The sequence below is a fragment of the Phasianus colchicus genome, chromosome 18 (genome assembly GCF_987193195.1).
Source record: "Phasianus colchicus chromosome 18, bPhaCol1.hap1.1, whole genome shotgun sequence".
Taxonomy (NCBI): Eukaryota; Metazoa; Chordata; class Aves; order Galliformes; family Phasianidae; genus Phasianus; species Phasianus colchicus.
In genome coordinates, this window is record NC_143453.1 from 8,485,895 (window position 1) to 8,501,108 (window position 15,214).

At 41.7% G+C, this 15,214-nt stretch overlaps 3 protein-coding genes across 3 annotated transcripts in view; 2 read left to right on the top strand and 1 right to left on the bottom strand.

Annotated features, from left to right (window-relative positions):
• Positions 1 to 3,399, bottom strand: EIF2B1 (eukaryotic translation initiation factor 2B subunit alpha). Its single transcript, XM_031592664.2, has 9 exons — positions 3,321 to 3,399; positions 3,148 to 3,249; positions 2,934 to 3,070; positions 2,743 to 2,859; positions 1,820 to 1,932; positions 1,559 to 1,627; positions 880 to 955; positions 609 to 734; positions 1 to 161 (listed from the first exon to the last, which is right to left on the bottom strand). Exons 1-9 carry the CDS (start codon positions 3,397 to 3,399, stop codon positions 6 to 8), a joined length of 975 nt encoding a protein of 324 aa, XP_031448524.1. The 3' UTR covers positions 1 to 5.
• GTF2H3 (general transcription factor IIH subunit 3) lies at positions 3,367 to 8,301 on the top strand. Its single transcript, XM_031592667.2, has 13 exons — positions 3,367 to 3,432; positions 3,594 to 3,673; positions 4,020 to 4,126; positions 4,556 to 4,719; positions 4,982 to 5,044; positions 5,294 to 5,323; positions 5,726 to 5,754; positions 5,839 to 5,913; positions 6,356 to 6,409; positions 6,715 to 6,783; positions 6,894 to 7,029; positions 7,109 to 7,145; positions 7,225 to 8,301. The coding sequence occupies exons 1-13, from the start codon at positions 3,423 to 3,425 to the stop codon at positions 7,292 to 7,294; spliced, it is 924 nt and encodes a 307-aa protein (XP_031448527.1). The 5' UTR covers positions 3,367 to 3,422; the 3' UTR covers positions 7,295 to 8,301.
• TCTN2 (tectonic family member 2) overlaps positions 8,301 to 15,214 on the top strand; it is a 10,350-nt gene continuing 3,436 nt past the window's right edge. Inside the window, exons 1-14 of the mRNA XM_031592662.2 lie at positions 8,301 to 8,547; positions 8,758 to 8,871; positions 9,277 to 9,350; positions 9,654 to 9,849; positions 10,067 to 10,167; positions 10,425 to 10,621; positions 10,853 to 10,976; positions 11,564 to 11,699; positions 12,308 to 12,373; positions 13,023 to 13,151; positions 13,420 to 13,497; positions 13,775 to 13,855; positions 14,284 to 14,395; positions 14,740 to 14,843. Of these exons, the coding sequence (XP_031448522.2) occupies positions 8,307 to 8,547; positions 8,758 to 8,871; positions 9,277 to 9,350; positions 9,654 to 9,849; positions 10,067 to 10,167; positions 10,425 to 10,621; positions 10,853 to 10,976; positions 11,564 to 11,699; positions 12,308 to 12,373; positions 13,023 to 13,151; positions 13,420 to 13,497; positions 13,775 to 13,855; positions 14,284 to 14,395; positions 14,740 to 14,843 (1,753 nt within the window). The 5' untranslated portion in view covers positions 8,301 to 8,306. The remainder of the gene's footprint in view (positions 8,548 to 8,757; positions 8,872 to 9,276; positions 9,351 to 9,653; positions 9,850 to 10,066; positions 10,168 to 10,424; positions 10,622 to 10,852; positions 10,977 to 11,563; positions 11,700 to 12,307; positions 12,374 to 13,022; positions 13,152 to 13,419; positions 13,498 to 13,774; positions 13,856 to 14,283; positions 14,396 to 14,739; positions 14,844 to 15,214) is intronic.

The following is a 15,214-nucleotide window of genomic DNA, read 5'->3' on the forward strand; positions in this document are numbered from 1 at the left end:
TCAAGTTACAGATACAATTTAATGAGTTCATCACTGACAGCTGATGGAGTTAACACACCAAGGTCTGTAAACAGTAATGTAATAAGTGATGGTGATGTGTAGTCAATCCAGGGATGTTCCTCTGTTAGATTCTGACTTGTTTTCAGAGTGTCTGCTTTGTACTAGAAGGAAATGAGATCATTAATTATTACACAGCTGTGAGCTAAAACCTCTCTTGGGCAGGGGCAGTACTATAATCTTCAGCAGGTATTTGTGGTAAAATGGAAGGAAGTCAACTGCTTTAAAATGAGGCATACGCTGCCACCTTGGTCTCAAGTGTTTTACCTTCTATCCACCATACAACTTATAGTTTTGAAGTGTCTTGATGTAGCTGTCTCTTGCCTGCAGCTACTCCTGTGCCCCAAAGGAACTGCTTCAGTAACTCAACAAGAGTATTAGGACAAATTGTGGATGTTGGACATTTGACTTGGACATGGAGCAACTCTGTACTGTGTCAAGTTAACTACAGTAGAGAGATCCAAATAAACGAAGATATGCTTAGAAGAAAATTACTCACAGACACGTAAGTGGGTCTTAGTTTGCCAGGAAGCAACCTGTATTTCTCTTACCTTAAATTTATCTGGGACATCCTGCTGGTTGAGAGGGAAAAGTCTTACAAACTTGAAACTTTCTGCTACCACATAGAATGGCTTATTCTGAGCTTTGGCACACACAGCAATCTGATTAGTGCCAATCTGTGGAGACACAGAAAATAACATGCAGATTCAGTGCTAGTATGACTAATATTGCCACATTTCTAATAATAACAGACTTTCACTGATTGATACCCCAGAAAATTTTAATGGACTTCACAGGCTGATGTAATGCATTCTCTTTTACCTTGTTAATAATGCCTCCGCTTTCAACTACACCTTCAGCACCAACTAAGACCAGGTCCACTTTCTCCATAATATAGCTGTTGAAAGAGGGGAAAAAAATCCAAGACTTAGCAAATAATATGACTCATTGAACAGAACAGAGATAAGGAACTCAAACAGTCTCTCACTTTTCTAAAGTAGTTTTAGCTACTGTTAGCTAAGTAAGGCTGTGCTATTAGACATCCTTGCAATGAGCTTTCACCTGCTTGCTCAGCAAGAATGGTACAAGCCACATCTGACCTTGACAACTGTGTAAGTGATGGGAGAAATCCATCAATTGTAGTCATTACATGACAAAATATATGCTATAATTTAGCTTAAAAACAAACAAACAACATTTATAAAGTAGAAAAATCAAAGTAGCTTTCTTTAGTAGAGCAGCTCCTTCTCCACACATCCCCAAGTTCTACACTTAGGTTGATGGAATCAGACCTAATAGGCAAACATCAAAGTACAAGCTTTGCAGCAGGCGTATTTGGTTAATCATGCACCTAAAGGTGTAACTTGCTTAGCTTGTTTGATGACTATGACAAACTAAGTAACAACTTCTGTATTTAGAACAATCTTCTATGGAACTTAAATGTAACAATGTTAAAATAAAGTTGGGATGAACAACATTAAGATTTAACAATCAGGCTTACCCAACTGCAGCATCCAGTATCACAGTCACAGGAATGTTCAGTTTCCTCAGGGCCTTTGCCATTTTTTGCCTATTAAAAAACAAATATGAAGCTTAGAAGTCTTTTTTTAAAGATGATGCTAGAAAAATAATGTCTGAAAAAATGAAACCCATGACTACCTATGTTCCTACAAGGCTAGCAGCTTTTAAGTTACGACAGATTTGATGCTAGCTATAGTTTATCCTCTTAACCAAGATCAAGCACAAGTTAATGAATACTTGCCCTGCTTGGTCTGGCTGTGATTCAGTAACATAAACACTGAATCGCTTCTTTGACTCAACAGCTGCTTCTAGCACTCTGAGGACCACTCTTGAGTAGGCATGTGTCAATATCCTCTGTCAAAAAAGATAAAATATTACTTCTTGCTGAGCTTTAAAACATTTATTGCAGTTAGGGGTGTCAGGGTTTTTACTTCTGTCAATGTTAATTAATATCTAACATATGATGTTATGGTCTCAAGCTAAAAGAAGGACAGTTTAGTTTGGATATGAAGAAAAAGTTAGTTATGATAAGGGTAGTGAAGCACTGGCACAAGGTGTCCAGCGAGGTGGTGGTGCCCCATCCCTGCCTACAACCACGGTGAGGGGACGGGGCTGTGAGCACTGATGGAGCTGTGGGTGTCCCTGTGCACTGCAGCCAGTGGGAACAGACTGCCTTTAAGGTCCCCTTTCAACTCAAATGATCCTATTCTAATTTTTTCTGTTCTAAACTTCCTCACGTGCTGCCTGCAGGCAGTTGGACTATATGAGATTTAAGAGTCTGTTCCAATTTAAATGATTCTGTAATTCTATGGTGTTGCTTGTATTCTACAGATTGTAGGAGAGGAAACTACTCTGTGAGATGGGCTTGATGTGGCAGCTCTCGTGCTACCAAAGGGCAACAATTCAGTACGTTAAATGGAACTTCATGTTGCGATGTCTCAGCACAGGTGGAGCACAGGACAACACACTGCACGGAAACAGGAGGGGAGGAGATGAGCCCTTACGAAATAAAGCCACGGCTTCTGCGAGTGCACAGGGATAATAACGTTGTTCCCTCCACCACTGCTGCCATGGATGTCGGTGAGCTTCACCCCCTCCTCCTCTGCCTTCCCAGCGGCGCGGGCAGCAGAGCCAGGACGCGAGCAGCCGCCTCGGCCTACTTACAGCTCCATCTCTGATGAAGGGATGGCACAGCTTGGCGATTTTGTTCCTTGAGAGAGACACTTTCCTGAGGAAGATCTCCCCGCGCTCGATCATGATTTCTTTGCACTTGGAGTAGTCCTGGAAAGGACAGCGAGCGCTGAAGCGGCCGGCCGGCCCTGCAGCACGGGGCTCGGCAGGAGCCCTCGCCTTACCGAGTACTCCAGCGAGGTGAGGCTGATGAAGCGCAGGAAGAGCTCCCCGCCGGAGTTGACGGCCACCGACGAGTCCACCCGCGACAGCGTATCGATGGCGTCGCGCAGGCTGCTCCGCAGGCCCTGGATGGTCTCTCCTGGGGGGCGGACAGAGCGGAGCGGTCAGGGCCGGGCCTCCCCGGTTCGGGTCCGGCCGCGGGGGATCGGCGCCCACCTCGGTCCTGCCGGAGGAAGCCCAGCAGCGCGCGGATGGCGGCCACCGCCGAGGCGACGTCGGGGTCGTCCCTCAGCTGCGCCCTGAAGGTCTCGATCAGGTCTGAAAAGCAAAGGGCCGCCTCAGCTTCGGCTCATCCCGGCTCCCCCGCACCCCTCCTAGCGCCCCGTTACCCTCCGTGCTCATGGCCGCTCCCGCACTGCCGGCCCCGAGCGGCGCCCTGCGATGACGTCGTGCTCCGCGTGACGTCATCGCTGTGCGCCGCCGTCGGCGGGATGGGTGCGGGTGAGCGGCGGCGGCCGGGGGGGTCCGGGAGTGGGGGTGGGCTGGGCCGGGCCGGGCCCGGCCCGGCCCGGCCCAGCCCAGCCCAGCCCAGCCCAGCCCGGCTCCGGGGCTCCAGGGCTCCGGGTGCGGCCTTCTGCAGTGACCCCCTGTCTGTTTTGCAGACGAGGAGCTGAGCCTGCTGGTCATCGTCATCGACACCAACCCCATCTGGTGGGGGAAGCGGGCGCAGGGGGAGGCTGAGGTGCGTCCTGGGACGGCGCTGCGGCGGGGCCGCTCCTCAGGGAAACCGCGGTGGGAAATAGGAAAGATATTCGCAGCACAGGGCGCGGTGCCCCATCCCTGCGCACAGGGTAGGGGACGGGGCTGTGAGCCTGATGGAGCTGTGGGTGTCCCTGTGCTCTGCACTGTGTGAAATTTAAGAGTCTCTTCCAACTGAAAGCATTCCATGGTTCTACAGCTGTCGAAGCTTTCCTTAGGTGTTTCCTGTTAGAAAGGAAGCTCTGTGCCTTCAAGTTCTAACTGCGGTTATGTGGGTTAGTTAACTGTAGATGTTGACTTGCTGAATTATTCTCTTTTTTTTTGGGCAGTTCACCCTGTCGAAATGTATCGACGCAGCAATGGTGCTGGGAAATTCACACCTGTTCATGAGTCGCACCAACAAACTTGCTGTGATAGCGAGTCACACACAGGAAAGGTACAGCAGCTTCTCACCACTGTAAAAACCCGAAGTGTTTCTCTATACCTCCTGATTGCATAGGAGAGAAATGATCTGTTTTTGTGCCTTACGCAAAGCAAGAAAGAGTCAACAAAAGTGACAAAAGTTTCCCCTTTGGTTGATGTCTTTAAAAGAAATTCATAAGTCTCAGAATCTACGTTCAAATGCAGGCATGGTACCTGTTTGCCAGTTTGCTTAAAATGTGTTTTGAAAGGAGGGCTGTGAACCATTTGGGGCGTGAAGGTTTCCTGCCTAATGTATCCTAAATAACATCTAAAGTATTTATCTAAAGTAATTATTTGAAATTTTACTTAAAAATATTGCTGTTTGCAAGTGCTCAGCTTACGTCTTTTTTTGTCTTACAGGCTTAAAGGCAAACCACAGCACTTTGTTCTTCCTCTCTTTCAGCCGTTTCTTGTACCCTGGGAAGCGTTGGGCTTCTGCAGATCTCCTTGGAGATGGTGGTAATTCTGTGGAATCAAATTGTTCTGGCAGCAAGGATGGAAAATATGAATTGTTAACAGCGATAAATGATGCAATTGCAGAAGAGATTAAAGACCTCATGACAAAAAGTAAGGAAAAGACAATTCTAGGTTTCATAACATGGAATTGCAGACTGTTCTGAAGGAATTGTAGGAATTTCATTTCAAATGATTTTGAATGATTCAAAATCATTTGAGTTTTAATATGTTTAGAGTAGGTGAGTTTTTATGACTGATATTGGGGGACTCTGCACTAATCCAGTGTGGCAAAGATAAAACTGTAGCACTTAGTGAGATCAGGCTTAACGAATGTTTTTGTATATAAAAGTAATTTCTGTAATTTGCATTGCAGCTGACATGATGGGGCAGCAAACAGAGACTCTACTAGCAGGGTCTCTTGCTAAAGCACTTTGTTGTATCCTTTTGATGATGAACGTTTTAAAAGCTTTTGTCTGTTTCTTTGAGGTTGTTTCTTATTACGTTGATTATGCTTCAATACAGTCTCAACTATCAGTGCATTCTATAATAATTTTCTAAAGTGAAACGTTTGCCTAATAACTGTGGATTGAACAATGTGTGGTGTTTGAGGTAGTGAATTCATTGCATGGATACTGGTGTTGCTTCCATGAAAAGAACGTGGATTCCTTAACATCATCTAATGTAGACATTAACAAGATGAACAAAGAGGTGAAAGGTAATGCCTTTTGAGTGCTTCCACAAATATTTGAGTTGCAATAGCAGAAAAAAAAACATATTTGCATACAAGCAAGTATGTGTATATACCCTCTAGCCCAAGATAGCTGTTTGAGCTGATGAGTAACGAACAGCCTTCAGTATTTCTTTTCTGACCAATACTTAATTGCTTTTGGACAATAAATGGAATAAGCCCACTTTCATAACAAGTTCCACAGATATTTGTCACGTATTTCTGCTGTTTTCTCTACCACCGGGACTATTAGACGTTTACATTCACATTAACTGAGATAGTAGATTAATTGGATTTAGATTAGTTGTAATGTTAGGTACTATAGAATTGTAAGGACAACTACAGGGAATGGATGTACTCATGTGCTTTTATTTTCTTTTTGATAATCAGCCAATCAGGAAATGAAGTCAAGGATTTTGGTAAGAGCTTTGTTGTTAGTCTACTATTAGTCTTAAAATGCATCGATGCTACGTGGGCTAACAAGTCTCAATTGTTTTATTTAGGTCATAAAAGCTGCAGAAGACAGTGCATTACAATATATGAATTTCATGAATGTGATCTTTGCAGCACAGAAACAGGTGAAGCTGTTTGATATATATCATCTTTTATTAGTGTGTAAAGAGTGAAAGAAAATTGTTCATTTATGTTATGGCTGTGATCTGGTTAAAGAATCCTTGAAGTGAAGACTGTCATGCCCAGAGTGAAAGGTAACCAAGTTTAAAAGTCAGATCCTACTGCTTAACAAGAAGGGTTTGCTGGACTAATTAGAGATTGCTATGAAAGAATAGATGGTAGCTTTCTGTCCCACCCTGTGGGTACTGTGTACAGGATGCCTTTGCTGATGGTTCTTTTACTGCCATGCATGAGAAGGGAGGTGTTAGAAATGTGGATGTTTGTTCTGACCAAGGGAAGGAGCTTTCTTACTGCTGTGGTGGTCCTGCAGTTGTGAAACATGTATGACATGGACGAGGTTACATTGTTCCTAGCTGAACTCTTTTTTTTTTTGTGGGTCTCTTGCAGAGTATTTTGATTGATGCTTGTGTCTTGGACTCTGATTCAGGCCTTCTACAACAGGTACAGGCTTCCTATTCTTATTTGCTATTTACTTTAACTCATAGATACTTGATGATATATAGCTTTGATGTATTTTAAAGCACTCAACTTTTTTTAAACCAGAAAAAGAGACAATATTACACCCTTCTGTGTGACAATGTCTGTGTATTTTACATTGGTAAAACGCTCTCTCTTTTTCACAGTCTTTTTGTGCCCTCCTATTTTGCAACAATTTATTATAGTTTTGTTTTGTTTTTCCTTCACTAGTAGAAACTGTTGCCTTCCTTTTAGGACTGAACTATCTGATCATTCTCTCTGCATTCCAGGCTTGTGACATTACAGGAGGTATATACTTGAAAGTGCCCCACCTGCCATCCCTCCTGCAGTATTTGTTGGTATGTCTTCACATGCTTTTTCCTATGTCAGATGTGAAATCATACTGACTTCAATGGCATGGTAATACAGCAATTTCCACACTATTTTCTTTTTCTTTCTGTTTCTATAGTGGGTATTTCTCCCTGATCAAGAGCAAAGATCACAGCTTGTGCTTCCACCTCCTGTTCATGTTGACTACAGAGCTGCATGTTTCTGTCATCGAAATCTCATTGAAATTGGTTATGTATGCTCTGTGTGCTTGTCAAGTAAGTTTATAATTATGAGTTTAACTTCCTACATTCCAAATGAACTATTTTAGTGACAGCTAATTCTTTTATTTTCCAGTTTTCTGCAACTTCAGTCCTATTTGCAGTACATGCGAGTAAGTATTTCTTCTTACTTAGGAATGGGTGTGAAAATATGTTTGTTGTAATTGACAGTTCCTTTTCATATTATTTCAGGACTGCTTTCAAAATATCACTGCCACCTGTCATGAAAGCTAAGAAGAAGAAATTAAAGTTAGCTGTTTAACAATGCAACTTAAACACACCATTACCTCCTCCTGTAATTCCATGAAGTGGAACATACTTGAGAAATTGATGACACTTTTTACAGGATATGAAAGAGATCTGTATGTGGTCTTACGGCTCTTTTTGTTAAAGCATTTAAGTCATGTTTTCCCTGTAGTAACAAATCACTGTATTAGCTTGTAATCTGTGCTGGTTTAAATACTGATTATGCATTATAATTAGAACCAGAAGTTACAGGTTGTTAAGATACAGATCTTGCAAAGCTACAAGTATTCTTGCTGCTGCAGTTTCAAACCTCCAAGTTATTTTCAAAGACAAGAAAGCTTTGATTGTTTTTAATCACACGTTGGTGTAGAGGGAAGTTACAACCACTGCTGATGTCTGAATCTCAGCACTGCTATTCAAGGAATTCAGTGTTCTGTGAGCTTTCAGTGGCTGTATGGGCACTGAAATGGGGTCAGCTTCTGAAGAAGAAAGCCAAATGTTTCAAGATGGCTTAGAACACACCTTCCTGTTCAGGGTGTGAATTCTCTGGCACATACAGATTCATGTTGTCATATTCTTTTATTCCCTTTGTGCTTCTCTTGAATAGCTGCTCCTCAGCAGATGAGTATCACTGGAACAGTAATATGGAGGTACCCTTTCTAGGGGAGTTTTGAACAGAAGACCACATTTATGTGTAAGAAGGGGCTTATTTTTGTAAAATGACATCACTAAATGTACATTAGGTGGTTAGACTTCAGTGCAGTGCTTTGAAACTGGAAAGGTTTTGGATCAGTGTGTTTCGTATTGGAGTATGGGGATGTATGGTGAGCTTCCATGTGCTGCTTTGGTTAAAAAGGCACAAATTGATCTCCTGTGTGCCACGTCCAGCTGTGCGTCTGCCTTCGGTCAGTGCTGTTCTCATCAGAGCCCATCCTCGTCGCCAGGAGCCATTTTGTTAGAAGGCTGTATCTAGAATTCACTTTCTACAAAACCTTTTGAAATAAAGGCAGCTCTTTTTACAAACGCGGATGCCGTCCGTCGTGCTGGCTGTTTGTAAGGCTGTTTGTAAGGCGGGGCGGCGCGCTGTGACACGGCGGGCGCTGCCTCAGCGCTTCCCGCCCTCCCGTTGCCATGGCAGCGGCACTGCCGCCTCAAGATGGCGGCCCGGCGGCGCCGCGCTTCCTGACGCCATGGCGGCCGCCGGGCTCGGGGCGCTGCTGCTGCTGCTGCTGGCGGCTCCGTGCGCGGGGCAGCGCCATGGGGAGCCCGGTGGGTGGGAGGGGAAGGGGAAGGGAAAGGAAGGAAGGAAGAGAGAGGAGAGAGGGCCGCGCGCGAAGGGAAGGAAGGACCGCAGCACCCTGCGGGGGCTGAGGGGGCACGGCCTGGCGTGCCTCGCAGGTGTGGTCGGTTTCTGTGTGTGTTACAATGTGATTCTTTCACTCTCTCTCTTTTTTTTTCCCTTTCCTTTTTCCCGCCCAGTTTTTCAGCCTTCCTTTATCCACATGTCTGGGCTAAGAGTTAATTCGTTTTTTCTTGGAGATTCTTCAGGAGTTGATTTTTCCATTATTGTAGGTGCTATAGATAAAGAGACAGGTAAGAACGCTTTACATGCTATTTCGAAAATAATAATAATAAATATATTTGAATTCTTTTTTTTTTTTCCTGCCACTAAAACTACCCAAGTAACCACAGTGCAGTTTGTAGAACCATCACAGAGCTGTTTGATTTGGGAGGGTCCCTCTGATGGACATCCCCATTCCCACCGCCTGCAGTGCACAGAGACAGCAGCCCCCCAGGCTCAGAGCCCATCCTGCCCTGCTGGTGTGTCCAGTGCTTTAATAGTCACTGAAATCCAACCTCTGAAGGACTCTGTGCTCAGGCTGTTACTCCTGTGCTGACTCCGTGTCATCTGGGCTGAGGGATGTGCTTGCTTGAAGCCACGTGAGAAGTTTGAATTGACAGTGACATAGATACATTTTAATTTTTATTTTGGTATAGGAAAGGTGCAAGTTCCAAGCTGCACTGGAAGTGAAAGAGTTGGTGATTGGGATTTGAGTGTAACGCCTGGTGTGGTATGTGAAACACTGATTCTTCCCTAAAATAGGAAAGCTTGAGCAATCATATATTAAAGGCTGGTGAAGTGCTAACGTAATACTAGTTTACTAACAGCTCAGTTAGAGTGCCTTGCCCTTGCCTTTTTGCCTTTGTCATGTCCCATCATCTGGATACCCAAGTTGGAAGTTGCTAAGGTGCAGCTTTGACACTAGTTTCTTGTCTTCCACCTTTCCAGAACTGCCTATGCTTCCTGGCAGGTAATGGAACAGAGAACAGAAACTTGATACAAACTGTTGAATCTGTCATTTTATGTTTTGCAGGGTGCATCCAAAGTGACTCTAACCTTCACTAGAAGTCTGCAGTTATGTTTGCCCAATGCCACTGACTGCTGCACAACACCTCTCTGTGTGGTGGAAACACTTCAGGTTCTAGCTTGCAGTGGTTCAGTGATGCTGGCACATCTCCTAATTCAAGCTGAAATATATGCTAACTCTTCCTTTACAGGAAATGTGTCAGGTAAGTGTTTTGATATTCTGAAGAAGAAATGGTATTTACTTTATATACAAAAAAAAAAAACAAAAACAAACAAACAAAAAAGGGATTTGGACAGCAGTGATTAAATTTCCTTAGCATTTAAGGATAAAGAATAAGCTGTAATGCATGTGGTCTGCTTCTTGGAATTCCATTCTACCTGATCTGATTTTTCTCCTCTTTTCTCGTAATTCTTTTATAGAAAATGCATCTGTTATCCCTAACCAGGTGTTTCAGCCCTTGGGCTCATGTCCTTGTGACTTGTCAGCTGGAGCTTGTGATGTTCGTTGTTGCTGTGATCCGGTACTTGTTTCATATTAAACTTTAATGAAATGTTTTCAGAATTTCTACACTCCTTCTATTGTCTGAGAGAGAGAGAGAAAGAAAATTACTGAGTATTTCAAACTAGAAGGAGTGTTTGCCTGGTTTTTTTTTTTTTTTGTATTTCTAATAGTAAATATGACATCAGTCTATAGAGCTGGCTTGGTTACCTGCGAATACAGCATTAGTGGCTGTGGTAGTGCAATTAGTGCTCTAAGACTTTTTTTTTTCCCTTCCAGGAGTGTACACCAGACTTGAAGCAGTTATTCAATAGATCATGTTTCACTGGAGTGTTTGGTGGGGATGTAAATCCACCTTTTGATCAGCTGTGCTCTACAAAGACAACAGAATATACTCCTGATTGGTTTCCTCTCCTCTGTGTACAGTCTTCTCTTAGCAATACTCCATTTCTTGGCTACTTTTATGATGGCTCTATGTAAGTCTGAAAATATTTATTAACACACATTTTAGACATCTTGTTGAAACTGTAGCATGTTTTTTACAGTGCAAGTTATTTTGAAATTATAATTTTAACCTGGAAACTTTAAATGCAAATGGAGAAATATAATTGGTACTTTATGAGAACATGGGACTTGAAGGCAGATGTTTAATTACCTGTGTAATGTAAAGGAGTAAAGAATTGTTTCATTTTTGAACTTATTTGCAGTTCTGCACCCAAAGTTCCTCCATTTAGGATCCCTGTACAAGCTTCTCCTGGGAAACTCTTCACTGGTTACAGACCAGGAGATCCAATTATGACAGAGGATGATGAGTATTTTACCATCCCTCAGGTAATTGCTTCGTATTTAGGAGCTTCTGATTCCTCTTGGCTAGTTTGAAATTCTCCATTTATCACATTCTTCTGTGTTTGTAACCAAATTCTGTAAATTGCTCTTGTGAACTAGAATATATTTTTCACCAAGCACACAATCATTGTTAAAAACAATCATTATCTTTCCTAATCCCCTGCCCACTCCTGGTAATGTTGTGGTAATGTTTTAATTATTTCAAGAGATAAAAACAAGATTTGCATCCCAATTAGTGCTTTGTGGCTTCTTTATTTTTTCCTCTCTGCCTGCTGCATTGCTGACCACTTGTTGCTTTCCCTTTGTTTTATCTGGCTGTATTCTTGTTTTAAGTTCTTCTACATGTTACAGATTTGCTAGTTAGAATTGGTTTATCAAATTTTGATGACTCCAGACTGCACTTTAAAACTGATAGCTTTCGAAATAGTTACATCCTCTCTTTTCTGCAGATTACTTGTTTGTCAATCACATGTGGCTGTAGTGCATATTTGGGGCATTTCATTGACAAATGTGCTATTTCCTAGCTTTTCATTTTAAGGCTAACCCACATGTTTCTGTTCAACTACCTGCAGCAGTCCCTGGCAGGGCTGTGTGTTGGAAACGCCCCTGTAGCCTATCTGCAGGACTTTGATGTGAAGTGCCTTTCTGAGGCAGCATTTTACAAGGAAGGACTGCCCCATGATGTGAGAATCAACAGTGGAACAGGAGGTGTGTTGTGTAGTCCTAACAGAAATGGATTTATGTTCCTCAGAGATAGAATAAATGAGAGAACTGTTGACATAGCACCTACATGGCTATAGTTCAGAGTTTAGGGATGCTATAGTTCTATTTCTGATCACCTACCAAGCTTCCCCAAGATTTAGGACAGGAGAAATAGTGGGATTAGCCTTTGTTTCTCATTCATCTGTTTCCAGTGGCTGCACAAGGAAGCATCTCTTACTGCTTTTGTATTCTTGTAGCCTCCCTTTTCTGTCAAGAGGGTGCAGTGTTGTCACTTTAGAAGTGCTTATATTTATGCTTTTGTAATGCAGAAAGTAAGAAATGTCACTCTGCAGTTTGAGATGATGTAGCTACCAGCATGAAGAGAATTTATTTTATGCTGCTTAATTAAGTTGTCTAATTTTGTTTATTTATTTAATCTCACTACCTTAGTAAGATTAAGAGATAACACATAACCTGCCTGGTTCATTACCAAAACTAGCTTTCTAAATACTTTTCTGCACAATTTCCATAATGAAAAGGAGCATACCTTGGATTTGGAAATCTTGCATGCTTCTTTTATCAGGATTACTGCAGTGTTTGTTTTTTATTCTCAGACTTCATCCAACAAAACGTGATCTACAGAACCATCGCTGACACGGGCAAATTCATCACTAGAAGTGGTATGTTTCTGCTGTGTAATTTGTGTGTTTCTTACTTAACCTGGATGACACGAGTGACTGGGGTACCTAAAACCTGTCATGGTTCCTAGGAAGGATCTTGTAAGTTTTCTAATGTTTGAAATAAAACAGGTAGGGCAGGCAGCCTGTAAGCAGTACTGGATGTGTCTGTGTTTTGAACACTCTTGTGCTTTCTTAAGGATCTTGAGCCAATGAAGCAGCTTTTATTCTAGAATAGTGGCTCCCAGACAATGAGGGGAGGGTAATGCAGGATTGTGTTGAATCCATACTAGCATGTTTTTTCTGGGAGATGATGGCTCTCTCAGTGGGCTGAGATGAAAGGAGAGGAACTCCTGAGTCCAGAGAGCCCCAGCAGCTGATGGAGTAAAGCCTTGTGCTGGGTTCTTAAGGAGAGGGTTTACTACAACAGGAACTGGAACTGCAGGTGTTAGAATATTGAGAAACAAAGGGACTCTGCTGTAAATGCAGCACGCTGTCCTTGTATGATGGGACTTAAACATTAAAATAAATGCCAAAAAGATAAATGATATATTTTCCAGAACTTTGTTAGAGATTTTAAAGTTATTTTTCAGTTACAGCTTTCTATTTGGCAATGCTTTTGATTATAGTGTGTTTTTTCTTTCTTCTGCAGAAGGCCTTCCTACAGCAGGGGTTCCATGTCAAAATGTAACCTTTGCAGAACATTATGTATTCATGTGGGAAGATGACAACATAGAGGGAGTAAATGTCACAGTCTTCCTTGGAAGTTTATGTGATGGAGGTATCAGGACATTTTTTTTACAGATTTTCTATTTTTTATTTCTTAAGTGTGCAAATTCTTTGATAGGATATCTTACTTAGTAATATTAATTGAAAAGAATTTGCTTTGGGCTCTGGCAAGAAAATGTATGCGACAAATTTCTGCCAATTTGCATCATCTTGAATCTTCTAGTGCTAATGAAGGGCAGAAATTTGTATCCTATATAAACAGCATGCTTTCTGCTAATTTACCTATTTGAAAGTAAATTCATTCCTTTTTCTTTTACCAGAAACACTGACACAGAGATTCACAGCTGAATTTGTGAGCTTAAAGAGTGATAATGCAGCAGAAAAGTCTGATAATCCAGGTAGTAATACCTCATGTTGCTTCTTAGAAGAACGGATTTTTGTACTGGATTGGTCATTATCAATGACCATGTTTTATACCTCGTTCATACGTGTTCTGTTGGTGCCCCTCCTCCCCTCTTATTGTTGTCAGCTGTAATAACAGCAATTGACTTTTAGACTCAGCATTGATTATTTAAAATGAGGCTACTGTAATGGAAAAGTCTGTCTGCTTGCTTTGAGACTAATTGTGTGCATTATTAAATCAATGTTAATGTTCACAACTCTTTTTGCATTTAGGTTATCGAGTTGGAAATGCAGTGAGAGCTGCAAATATGAATGCTTCTGATACTGCTGGCAGGTTAAGAATTTGGCAGCCAGGTACCAACTCATAAGGTTGCATCCTCAACTTTAGTTAATGCTAAAATGCTTTCTTTGTATGCGTATTTTACTTCTGAATCTATTCTGTGCCAAATTGTGCTTTTCTACATTGTTCTCTAGCCTTTATTCTAGCTTAATTGAAGAATCTGCATTTAATAAATGTAAAGTAGCTTAGGTATCCTGAAACGTTTGAGCATTTAGTATAAAATTAAGGTTTAAAATGTTGAGCAGTTGCTAAGTTCACAAGATTCTTGAGTGTGTGGATTCACTCTCTATTGGAAAATGGAATTTGAGTAGACTTGATTCTGTATTTGAATTACACTGCTTGTGTTTTGCATCCTAATGTGTGCAATTTTTGCACAAAATTGAGAAGTGGAGATTGAAAGGTCAGTCTGAGAATCCCCAAATAAGGTCTTTTCAATTCACAGCTGACAGAGGTCTGTGTTCGTCAGCTGCTCACGCACCAGTTTTGTTCGGGGTAGATTCCTTCTCTGGATGCTTGTTGGAAGTTGATATCAATGAAAATTGCAGCCTTTTAAGGTGAGTCACACAGATTTATTGTTCATTTGCTATAATTTTCTACCATCAGCACTGTTGCATTCTTTTCAAAAGTTCATGTGTGCATTGCAGGTTTCTGTGGTTGACCCTTTTATTTTTTTTTAAAGGGAAATTTATTATAATGGTTTCATTCAGATTTCCCTGTAATTAGGTGAGGGTAACGTTTGAGTGGAACACTTCCATTTGGCAGACAAGTCAGTAGTTGAGGTTTGTTTTCACTGAGTGATAGCATCTGTCAGAGGAAACTGATTTTATGGCGTAGTGATACTGTAACCCAGTTCATGCTGTGGATTTGCTTTTTGTGAGCTGATGTTTTTATTTGGCAGAGGAAATGTAACTGAGATACTGAATTCGTTAATACAAGCTACTCATGTTGGAAAGAGACACAATTCCAATGACAGTGATCTCAATGACTGGGTGGAAATTATACGTAAGTGATACTTGTGTTTTTACTATAGTCCACAACGTTATAAAAATATGCAGTTAGGATTGGAAAATCTCCAAATAAATCCAACATGTAATTTCAGCTGCCTGAAGATATCTGGGTGCATCCATCCAGATATGCACAGATGTGTATAACTCCATGGACACTGCAGAACGATGTGTATAACTCAGTGTGTTGATGTAATGATGTGGTATTTTACTGCTCTGTTGATGAACTACATACTTCTTCATGTATATTTCATATAGAGAAAACACTTGTGCGTGACAGTTACCAACGTTTCACTGCAATGTGACAGTAATATAAATATTGAAGAGATCATTTTCCGTACTATTCCTGTTTTACTTTGTTCCTCCACA